The sequence below is a fragment of the Oncorhynchus gorbuscha genome, linkage group LG10 (assembly GCF_021184085.1).
Source record: "Oncorhynchus gorbuscha isolate QuinsamMale2020 ecotype Even-year linkage group LG10, OgorEven_v1.0, whole genome shotgun sequence".
Classification (NCBI taxonomy): Eukaryota; Metazoa; Chordata; class Actinopteri; order Salmoniformes; family Salmonidae; genus Oncorhynchus; species Oncorhynchus gorbuscha.
In genome coordinates, this window is record NC_060182.1 from 32,030,779 (window position 1) to 32,043,025 (window position 12,247).

At 42.8% G+C, this 12,247-nt stretch overlaps 1 protein-coding gene across 1 annotated transcript in view; it reads left to right on the plus strand.

Moving 5' to 3' along the window:
• The first annotated feature begins 826 nt into the window (after positions 1-826).
• The window catches only part of LOC124046869 (immunoglobulin-like and fibronectin type III domain-containing protein 1), a 58,943-nt gene continuing 47,522 nt past the window's right edge, over positions 827-12,247 (plus strand). Inside the window, exons 1-2 of the mRNA XM_046367655.1 lie at positions 827-908; positions 4,848-4,997. Coding sequence (XP_046223611.1) covers positions 827-908; positions 4,848-4,997 — 232 coding nt within the window. The remainder of the gene's footprint in view (positions 909-4,847; positions 4,998-12,247) is intronic.

The following is a 12,247-nucleotide window of genomic DNA, read 5'->3' on the forward strand; positions in this document are numbered from 1 at the left end:
GGTCCTTGGACACCCAGGGCTTGTGGATGGGAAATATTCTGACAGTTTTAATGACAGTATCCTCAAATAACTGGATGTATGATGGAATACTGTCTGTCAACTCGTGGGGATCCCTGCACCAGTCAAAGAACACCTCACAGTCTGTGACGTCAAAGCAATCATTGAGCTTCTCCCTACTCTCCTCTCCTATAATCTAATTTCAACTATAACAGACAACTGAAGCAAAAGAACCCCCATTTTGAATAGCATTTTATGTGTTCAATGTGCAGTTAGTTACATATTGGTAACCTGACAAGGTTATGGAAATAATAGTATGTCTAAGAATTGATTTGAATATTGACATACAGAAGCCGAGGGACTGCACATGATCTTACACGCACACCTGTTCTAGATACCAGGAACCCATGCAATAATAATAAAGGAATCCTATTCTCCACAATGGATAGGATTGGGAGCCGGGGATATAGGTAGTAGTTGAAATGTAATCACTTTCTCTGCTTGCCCAAACGTCCCTCTATGGGTCTCCCATGGAGTAGATTCTGTGGTGGTACTAATGGCATTTCAGTTGTTTAATCAAATTAAAGCTTTAAAAAAAATGTTTACAAGTGGAGCTCTTCCATCATTATCGAGGAACAAGGCCCCATTATTATCCTAGAGTTATTCGTTGCCATCCTCCCCCATGCAGCATTGCATGCTGGGGACAGCGGCTGTATAAGCAGAGCTATGGTCTCTAAAAGGGCAGATCTACAGCGGCCCGGGTCGCAAATGACAAACGAGGAGCTCGGGCCGGCGCTTATTTATGGCTACTTAAAGCTGTCAGTGGGAGATGATTGAGGGTGACCGCGTGATTGGAAAGTGTTGGATCGTCCCAGTCGCTGTAAGCAGTGAGCAGCCTGACAAAGGCACAGGTGAGCAGGGGAAAGAAGGTGAAACAGTGCAGGAGACTGTCTGATTCTGGGTGATAATATGTTTACCTGTCAGGCCATGAGCCAGGAGGTGCAACAGATTGTAGATTGGATCTAAGCCTGTTCTGACTTACACATTTGAAAGCATTAATCACAAAAAGGATGTTAATGTTATTCTATTTGTATTCTTCTTGCATTTTTAGAACAAAATTTGGTAACTCTAATTCCTGTGTTACTACACTGCAATTGTTCTGATAACAACACTGAAATAACATGCTTTGCCAGTCACAGTGTTTAATACACTGCTCTTGGGTCACATCATTAAGTTTCAAAATAAACATTTGTCACGTGAGTACTGTATGTTATCTTTAAACCAGACTTACTGGGGCATGTCCTTCACGCAGCTAGCTACCATTCTGTGAGAGAAGAGGAGGAAAATGAGGATACCAGATAGACCTCAGAGATATCCTCATGTCCCGTTAGCCTGCTTTGGTTAAGAATGATTAGTTTCAGTCAATCCTGCATTAAGCCTGTAAATGAGAGGAATCGATAGGAGAATTGAGCAGGCTTGTGGAATCTCTTGAATTCATTAGTGAGTTCAATTACATGCCTGATCAAAAAACAGGGGGTTTAGAGACAATGAAGGACGAAAAAGAAAAATAGCGTAATATAGGGGCGGGATAAAGTCTGTCTCTCCTTGGTGATAGGTGAGGGAATTGATTGGTAAAATCCATTTGCAATCACCTTCATTACGATTATATGACCTTCACCAGTCCATTTCATGTGTGGAGAGCACATGGTTTGGTGCATGTAGAAAGAATATGTTGTAGGGCTTTCATCCGCTGTACTAATGCATTATTGCATTTTAGATTACAGTGCCATCCATGCAAACACCAGACACCAAAGACAATGATTTGATTTGATCCTTGTAAATCTACCATTCAGTTATTTTCTGTACTATATTTGAAGTGTTGAATATTTACACCACATTTGACTATTTCATTGTGAGAAAGATGTCTCTTTCAGTTCTGTCCAGTTCTGCTGAACTTGTCTGCAAAATTAAACTCATAAATCTAATACATTTAACTTTAGTGCAGCCTTAACATTTTACTGGCTTTTTCTGACATCTCTATTAAGTTTATCTTCTGCAGCATTCGCAGTAGCAAGCAGCAAAGTTCAAAGACTGATAGGCACCCAATTACAATGTTCTTCAGTCTCTTCTAATTGCTACTTGCTTCTGGCCTGACTTGAGTAGACTGGTCCCATATCTGATTGAGTCATCTTGCCAACTCGTATGGTGTGACAATGACTATAGGAATTGGCAGTAGAGCTGGCACGATAATTGATATAGTTGTGTAACTGACGATTATGGATGACCGTCATGAAAATAAAATAACCATCATAATGTTTTAATATTACAGAAGAGTATTAGGGCCAAGTGAAGAGAAACAATACATATCAACGGGTGGTAGTACTAGGATTCATTTTTTTGTTGCACGATAGTACGTTAAAAAAAGAGCAATTTTTGGAGAATAAAGTCCAATTTCTTAAGTATATACTATCCACGCAAAAACAATTATTCAAGTACCACCACCCATCGGTGTTAATTTATTTTTTATCTTCGCTTGGCCTTAATACTCTTCCATATAATATATACAGTGCATTCGGAAAGTATTCAAACCCCTTGACTTTTTCCACATGTTGTTATGATTCAGGCTTATTTTAAAATGGATTAAATAAAACTGTTCTTCAACCATTTACAGCCAATACCCCATAATGACAAAGCGAAAACAGGATTTTAGAAATGATTGCAAATGTATTAAAAATAAAAACAGAAATACTTATTTACATAAGTATTCAGACCATTTGCTTTAAGACTCGAAATTAAGCTCAGGTGCATCCTGTTTCAATTGATCATCCTTGAGATTTTTATACAACTTGATTGGAGTCCACCTGTGGTAAATTAAATTGATATTACATGATTTAGAAAGGCACCTGTCTATATAAGGTCCCACAGTTGACAATACATGTCAAAGTAAAAACCAAGCCATGAGGTTGAAAGAATTGTCCATAGAGCTCAGAGACAGGATTGTGTCGAGGCACAGATCTGTCGAAGGGTAACCAAAAAATGTCTGCAGCATTGAAGGTTCCCAAGAACACAGTGACCTCCATCATTCTTAAATGAAAGACGTTTGGAAACCACCAAGACTCTTCCTGGAGCTGGCCACCGGGCCAAACTGAGCAATCAGACGAGAAGGGCCTCGGTACTCTGACAGTGCTCCAGAGTTCCTCTGTGGAGATGGGAGAACCTTCCAGAAGGACAACCATCTCTGCAGCACTTCACCAATCAGGCCTTTATGGTAGTGTCCAGACAGAAGCCACTCCTCAGTAAAAGGCACATGACAGCCCACTTGGAGTTTGCCATAAACACACTTAAAGGACTCTCAGACCATGAGAAACAAGATTCTCTGGTCTGATGAAACTAAGTTTGAACTCTTTGGCCTGAACGCCAAACATCATGTCTGTAGGAAACCTGGCACCATCCCAACGGTGAAGCATGGTGGTGGCAGCATCATGCTGTGGAGATGTTTTTCAGGGGCAGGGACTGGGAGACTAGTTAGGATCGATGGGGAGATGAACGGAGCAAAGTACAGAGAGATCCTTGATAGAAACCTGCTCCAGAGCGCTTAGGACCTCAGACTGTTGCACAGGTTTACCTTCCAACAGGACAACCACCCAAAAGCACATGGCCAAGACAATGCAGAAGTGGCTTCGGGACAAGTCTCTGAATGTCCTTGAGTGGCCCAGCCATATTGGACTTCAACTCAATCAAACATCTCTGAGTAGACCTGAAAATACCTGTGCAGCGAAGCTCTCCATCCAACCTGACAGAGCTTGAGAGGATCTGCAAAGAAAAATGGGAATAACTCTGCATATACAAACTTGTAGCATCATACCCAAAAAGTCTCGAGGCTGTAATTGCTGCCAAAGGTGCTTCAACAAAGTACTGACTAAAGGGTCTGAATACTTATGTAAATGTACTTATGTAAATTTATTTTGAATACAATTGCAAACCTGTTTTTGCTTTGTCATTATGGGGTATTGTGTGTAGATTGAGGGGGGAAAAAAACGATGTAATCCATTTTAAAATAAGGTTGTATGTCACGCCCTGACCATAGAAAGCTGTTTATTCTCTATGTTGGTGGGGTGTGATAGTGACTAGGGTGGGTCATCTAGGTGAATTGTATTTCTATGGGGGCCTGATATGGTTCCCAATCAGAGGCAGCTCTCTGATTGGGGATCATATTTAGGTAGCCATTTCCCCATTGTTTTTGGTGGGATCTTGTCTACATTAAGTTGCCTTTGTGCACACCAGTAGCTTCACGTTTAGTTTGTGCTTTATTGTTTTTTGTTTGATGAGTTTTGATTTATAAAAAAATATGTGGAACTCTATGCACACTGCGCCTTGGTCCAATCATTATGATGATCGTGACAGAAGATCCCACCAAAAACGGACAAAGCAGCGTGGCCAGGAGGAGTGGACATGGGAGGACATCCTGGATGGAGAAGGAACCTGGACACAGGCCGGAGAGCATTGCCATCCAAGGGAGCAGCTGGAGGCAGCGAGAGATGAACAGCGACGATACGAGGAGTTAAGTCAACGACGGAAGCAGCTCCCAAATTGTTTTGGGGGGGGGCACACGGGGAGATTGGCGGAGTCAGGGTTTAGACATGAGCCAACTCCCCATGCTTACCATGGGAAGCGTGTGACCGGTCAGGCACCATGTTATGCGATGATGCTCACTGTGTCTCCAGTGCGCATTCACAGCCCAGTGCGTTCTATGCCAGCTCCTCGCACTTGCCGTGCGAAAGGGAGCATCCAGCCAGGACGGGTTGTGCCGGCTCAGCGCTCCTGGTCTCCAGTATGTCTCCTCGGTCCAGGATATCCTGCGCCGGTTCTACGCACTGTATCACCAGTGCGCCTTCACAGCCCAGTGCGTCCTGTGCCAGCGCCCAACACTTGCCGGGCTAAAGTGAGCATCCGTTGTGCCAGCTCAATGCTCCAGACCTCCAGTGCGCCTCCACAGTCCAGTAAGTCCTATGCCTCCTCCCCGTGTCATCAGCCCGGTGCCACCTGTACCGGTCCCACGCATCATGCCTCCAGTGCGCCTCCACAATCAAAACCACTGCTGCCACCCCATTCTCGTATCACTGGCCTAAAAAGCATATACTCTGTCAGTCACTGTGCCCTACAGTACACTGTATCTGGCAGGATAACAATTTTATCATTGATGCAGTTGGGTCATATTTTAAACCGATGTCTGAGATTATAAACTACATTAATTGGTAGGATAGGAAATAAGTGCAGTACTGTATGGAAATGGTGGGCCACATCCCTGAGTGTTGTCTCTATAAACTTGGTTGTGTCCGACAGAGGGACTGGCATCAGCATATCTCTCTAGACGACGCCATATGCAAATCAGCTTCAGTGAATATATGTAAACGTTCCAACTTTCATAATTGATTTAATGTCAACTATAGTACACACCAACTTTCACATTGTAACTCCCCTTTCGACACTAAGGCATTCACAACCTCCTAATTGAATGTTCAAACACTTCTATTTGCTTCAGAGTTGCATTTATTAGGTGTTTTTTGTTATACAAAATGACACTGTTCCCTGTGCATATTTTAAGTTCCTCTCCCTTAAGACAGACTGACAAGGAAAATGGCACAAAGTATAGATTGTCCTCGGGACTCAAGCCATACAGACTGCCCTTGAACAACCCAGCTAGGTCTGTCCGTATACATCTGAGTGGATTATCAGTAGTAAGCTACCACTCTGGCTGCTATCTGCAGGATCATGTTCATGAACACAGTGGCTCTTGCCAATAGAGTTGATTCCCTTTTCAGTCATCAGCCTTCAACCCATACAATACAACCTAAACTCTTAGAAAAAAGGGGCTGTCTAGAACCTTAAAGGGTTCTTCAGCTGTCCCCATAGGATAACCCTTTGAAGAACCCTTTTAGGTTCCAGGTAGAACCCAACAGGGTTCTACCTGGAACCCTTTCCACAGAGGGTTCTACCTGAAACCCAAAAGGTTTCTACCTGGAACCAAAAAGGGTTCTCCTATGGGGCAGCTGAAGAACCTTTTTGGAACCCTTTTTTCTAAGAGTGTATACTCTTGACAGAGAATATCACAGGCCAAACCATTGTAGAGTACGAATGCCAACACTACCAGCATGTTAATTACCATGACAACCATGGGAATCAATGCAGAATTACCATGATTTATTGATAGTGCCACACCAGTAATTAAAATGTGATATGAAACGAACACCTTATGTTACACTCATTATGGAAATGGGTCTTGCCTCATCATTATCATACTGGTCACTGCATGGATGTAATGGTATCTCCCAAAATGAATGAATGCAAACACAAGTGTGAACCCCAATAATCGTCAGAGGGCTGTTTAAAAAACATTAATCAAGCTGAGGGCGTTAAGTGGACACAGTTGCAGAGGGGTAAGCAGAAGAAAAGGTTAATATAGACATCAACTTTGTTCTCTTGTCTGACAAACAGGACAACCCACTCACATTCAGAAAGGTGATTACCATTAGGCCTGATTTGCTTGATGAGGCATTTGATTGCTGAGGATCAATTTTGCGTAGGAGTAATGCAGTGCAGAGGCCTCAGACATCACATTGCAGACAACAGACGATCAGCAGGCATGACAATAAACCCTTAGGGGGGGGGGGGGGGGAGTATATAGGAGGCCACACAGCTGGGTCAGGGCGAAAGGGCCAAGAGATATTCATGTTGAGGTTTGTTGATCGTAATATGTAACTAGAGAAAGAGTGCCTCAGAGTCTGCGGCATGATGTTACACAGAGGGGAACTCTTACCAGTGAGCCACACAGTTGTCCTGTCTGATGCGGTGGTTCTCCTGAGTGATATTGGGGATCTCAGCCAATGGCAGCCATTTTCCTTAGAGACTCATGCTGTACACGTCCACCATGTCCTTGGCTGAAACTGTCACACCTTGATCTGTTTCTCCTGTCTTGTGCTCGTCTCCACCCCCCTCCAGGTGTTGCCCATTTCCCTCATTATCCCCTGTGCATTTATACCTGTGTTTTCTGTTTGTCCGTTGCCAGTTCGTCATTGTCTCGTCAAGCCTACCAGCGGTTTTTCCCCGGACTTATGTTTCTCATCAGCTCCTGTTTTCTAGTTCTCCCGATTTTGACCATTCTGCCTGCCCTGACCCTGCCTGAAGTTCTGTACCTCATGACAGTGCCTTGGATTACTGACCTCTGCCTGCCCTGAAACTGAGCCTGCCTGCCGTTCTGTACCTTACAGACTCTGCCCTGGATTACTGACCTCTGCCCTGGATTACTGACCTCTGCCTGCCCTTGACCTGTTGTTTGCCTGCCCCCTGTTTTGTAAATACACTTTTGTTATTTTGAACTGTCTGCATCTGGGTCTGATAGAAACAAGAACAAAGTTTAGGAATCTACCAGAATGTGTTAATGGCCTGCCTCACATACAAATACCTTACAAAACAATCAACTCCCCTTCAGATGAAAACTAGTCATTTGAACGTTTCATAGAAATAACTTCTGGAGAATGTCATCCAAATTCTCCTCAAGGTAACAGCTGTTCTGAAGATAAGAGATCAGAGTGGTATGTGTATATAAGTGGGTCAAGGGATTGTTTTACAGGCCATGGACCGAAGAGAGCATCAGAGATGGTAAGGCAGTGTATGATAGTGTAGCATCATGGATGGTAAGGCAGTGTATGATAGTGTAGCATCAGAGATGGTAAGGCAGTGTATGATAGTGTAGCATCATGAGATGGTAAGGCAGTATATGATAGTGTAGCATCAGAGATGGTAAGGCAGTGCATGATAGTGTAGCATCATGGATGGTAAGGCAGTGTATGATAGTGTAGCGTCAGAGATGGTAAGGCAGTGTATGATAGTGTAGCATCAGATGGTAAGGCAGTGTATGATAGTGTAGCATCAGATGGTAAGGCAGTGTATGCATCAGATGTAGCATCATGGATGGTAAGGCAGTGTATGATAGTGTAGCGTCAGAGATGGTAAGGCAGTATATGATAGTGTAGCATCAGATGGTAAGGCAGTATATGATAGTGTAGCATCAGATGGTAAGGCAGTATATGATAGTGTAGCATCAGATGGTAAGGCAGTATATGATAGTGTAGCATCAGATGGTAAGGCAGTGTATGATAGTGTAGCGTCAGAGATGGTAAGGCAGTGTATGATAGTGTAGCATCAGATGGTAAGGCAGTGTATGATAGTGTAGCATCAGATGGTAAGGCAGTATATGATAGTGTAGCATCAGATGGTAAGGCAGTATATGATAGTGTAGCATCAGATGGTAAGGCAGTGTATGATAGTGTAGCATCATGGATGGTAAGGCAGTGTATGATAGTGTAGCGTCAGAGATGGTAAGGCAGTATATGATAGTGTAGCATCAGATGGTAAGGCAGTATATGATAGTGTAGCATCAGATGGTAAGGCAGTATATGATAGTGTAGCATCAGATGGTAAGGCAGTATATGATAGTGTAGCATCAGATGGTAAGGCAGTGTATGATAGTGTAGCGTCAGAGATGGTAAGGCAGTGTATTATAGTGTAGCGTCAGAGATGGTAAGGCAGTGTATGATAGTGTAGCATCAGATGGTAAGGCAGTGTATGATAGTGTAGCATCAGAGATGCTAAGGCAGTGTATGATAGTGTAGCATCATAGATGGTAAGGCAGTGTATGATAGTGTAGCATCAGATGGTAAGGCAGTGTATGATAGTGTAGCATTCAGAGATGGTAAGGCAGTGTATGATAGTGTAGCATCATAGATGGTAAGGCAGTGTATGATAGTGTAGCATCAGAGATGGTAAGGCAGTGTATGATAGTGTAGCATTAGAGATGGTAAGGCAGTATATGATAGTGTAGCATTAGAGATGGTAAGGCAGTATATGATAGTGTAGCATCAGAGATGCTAAGGCAGTGTATGATAGCGTTGCATATGATTCATCAGCACTGACAGCATGTGGGATAATAGGTCAGATGGTTTTAAGCTTTTGCTTCTTGTTGCAGTTGCTTGGTGTCAATCAATGGATGACAGGCACACATCTTTCCAAAGAAGCTTTTTCATTTACTTTCAACAAGATAGCCTTGCCATCTCATCGTGAAGTACCCCCACTCACAGCCCGCAAATGAAAGAACCACTGAATGGAAATATTGGAAAGGAAAAGTGCAATACACTGCTGAAATTCAATGGAATTATTTTCTGCAGCTTTACAAACACCAAGACTACCTTGGTGTTTTGTGTTTACATGCTTACCAATTTTTATTTTTTATTTTTTATAAATCTTGCCATTTTGCAGCTATTCAATGATAACACAAAACGGAGAAATAAAATGTTTTGTCACATGCTCCGACTACAACAGGTGTAGGTAGACCTTACCATGAAATGCTTACTTACAAGCCCTTAACCAACAATACAGTTCAAGAAATACAGTTTAAGAAAAAATGTACTAAATAAACTAAAGTAAAAATTATATCAAAAGCACCACAATAAAATAACAATAACGAGGCTATATACAGGGGGTACCGAGTCAATGTCCGGGGATACAGGTTAGTTGAGAGAATTTGTGCATGTAGGTAGGGGTAAATTGATTATGCATAGATAATAAACAGCGAGTAGCAGCAGTGTAAAAACAAAGAGAAGTAGGGTGGGGGGTGTCTATGTAAATAGTCCGGGTGGCCATTTGATTAATTGTTCAGCAGTCTTATGGCTTGGAGGTAGAAGCTGTTATGGAGCCTTTTGGACCTAGACTTGGCGCTCTGATACAACTTCTCGTGTGGTAGCAGAGAGAACAGTCTATGACTTGGGTGACTGGAGTTTGGAAAAAAAATGTCTGCCTTCCACTGATACCACCTAGCATATACTGTAGGTCCTGGATGGCAGGAAGCATGGCCCCAGTGATGTACTGGGCACTCTACCCTCTGTAGAGCCTTACGGTCGGATGCTGAGCAGTTGCCATACCAGGCAGTGATGCAACCTGTCAGGATGCTCTCGATGGTGCAGCTGTAGAACTGTTTGAGGATCTGGGGGATCCTTGCCAAATCTTTTCAGTCTCCTGAGGGGAAAAGGTGTTGTTGTACCCTCTTCATGGGGTGGAATGCAAATTGGAGTGGGTTTAAGGTTTCCGGGATGATGGTGTTGATGGGAGCCATGACCAGCCTTTCAAAGCACTTCATGGCTACCAACGTGAGAGCTACAGGGCAGTAGTCATTTAGGAAGATTATCTTTGCTTTCTTGGGCACAGTGACTTTGGTCTGCTTGAATCAAGTAGGTATTACAGACTCTGTCAGGGAGAGGCTGAAAATGTCAGTGTAGACACTTGCCAGTTGGTCCGTGCATTCTGAGTACACGTGCTAGTAATCTGTCTGGCTCCACGGCCTTGTGAATGTTGACCAGTTTAAAGGTCTTGCTCACACTGTCATCCAGAACAGCTGGTGCTCTCATGCATGCTTCAGTTTTCCTTGCCTCAAAGCGAGCATAAAATACATTTACCTCGTCTGGTAGGGACATCTGAGGGACCAATAGGACTTAGATTTGTAAATTTCGAGACATTGATAACCAGTCTTTAAATAATTTCTGCAGTGTGTCCTGGCAGTGAAAACCTTCAGTAACAGGTGCTGTTTGTTGGTGACAAGCAAAAAGTATTCAGATTAGTTATATAACATCCAACAAGGACATTACATGAAGAACATGTAGCATATCATTCTAAAGGAAGCTCTGAAATCATGCAAATTCCTTATTAAAGTGAGCGTTTTTGTTTTTCAACACCATTCTGGTCAAATTAGTGTATTGCTGGAAAGGAAATTCGTGCAGATTGAGATTTTGTTTTCCCAACCAAAGTCATTGGGTCTTATTTCAAATGGCTGCAGAATCAGTGTCATACCACCACCTTGTGGAGGCCATGAGAAAAGAAGCCCACTTTCCTGGTTTTGATCATGGGAAATAGCTTGATGTAGCCTACCACTACCATGGCAACTGCGTCAAGTTACCATGGTGTTAACATACTGTCACCAGGATACAAAAGAGAAGCTGTTGACAATGAGTTTAATCACCTCAGTGAGGGTCCCAGACTATAATGATATGATGTTTGAGGAAGACCTCTACTACAGCAGTGTTCCCTGTGTGCCATTTGACGTATTGTAGAGATTGATACTAGAACGGGATCTAAGGCCATAGGTCAGACATCAAAATATCACAAGATTTGTGACTTACCGTTTAGGTCCAAAAGGCTCCTTAACAGCATCTACCCCCAAGTCATAAGACTGCTGAACAATTAATCAAATGGCCACCCGGACTATTAACATTGACACTCCCCCTCTGTTAGTCACCTTACCCCTACCTACATGTACAAATGACCTTGACTAGCTTTTACCCCTGCACATTGACTCAGTGCTGGTACCCCCCTCTTTATAGTCTTGTTATTGTTATTTTTTTGTTACTTTTTGTTTTAGTTTTTACTTTAGTGTATTTTCTTAACTCAATTTTATAACTGCATTGTTGGTTAAGGGCTTGTAAGTAAGCATTTCACAGTAAGGTCTACATCTGTTGTATTCAACGTGTGACAAATGATCAGTTTTGTTTTACTCCCGCCCTGCTGGCAGGTACAAAAGTAAGGTTTCGGTAGTTCTGTTTTTGGTATATTTAAACTAATTCACCCTAGAAATTAAATTACAGTTGCTAATGATAGAGGCAGGGGTGCAACTTTCAGAGAGGATGGGTAGGCTGTTTTTCATTTACAGCCAGCTGGATTTAGGACCGCACAGACACCACAGAGCGTTCAGATAGGCTGTGTGAAGGCAAAGCTTCTGAAAGTCTGGCGTATTGGACCAGCACCGGAGAGATGAACAGAAGCAGCTGCTGTCTGTGTTGCGCTTTTTCTCTGAGTTGTAAAAGCAAGCAGGAACCGTTTACTCTTTGTTTGACTGATCTAGCTGGCAAGGTAACTTCTGTTTGACAGAAAAAAATAAAAATAAATACTCCCAGTGCTGAGCTACTAGTGTACCTGATGTTATGTTCACTAATGTTTAATCCCCTCTCTACTGAAGTGAATTAACTAGTAGCAGCTAGTTAGCTAGTTAGGAGCTACAACAGCCAGTTCAGCTCTAACTAGCCTCTGGCTCTATCAGGTAGCAGAATTTAACAGCTGTTGTGTGTATGGAAATGTTTTGTAGCATTTGTTTTCTCCCATTTCAACATAAGTAAATTTGATGTACCATTAGCTAGCAGAGCTGGCC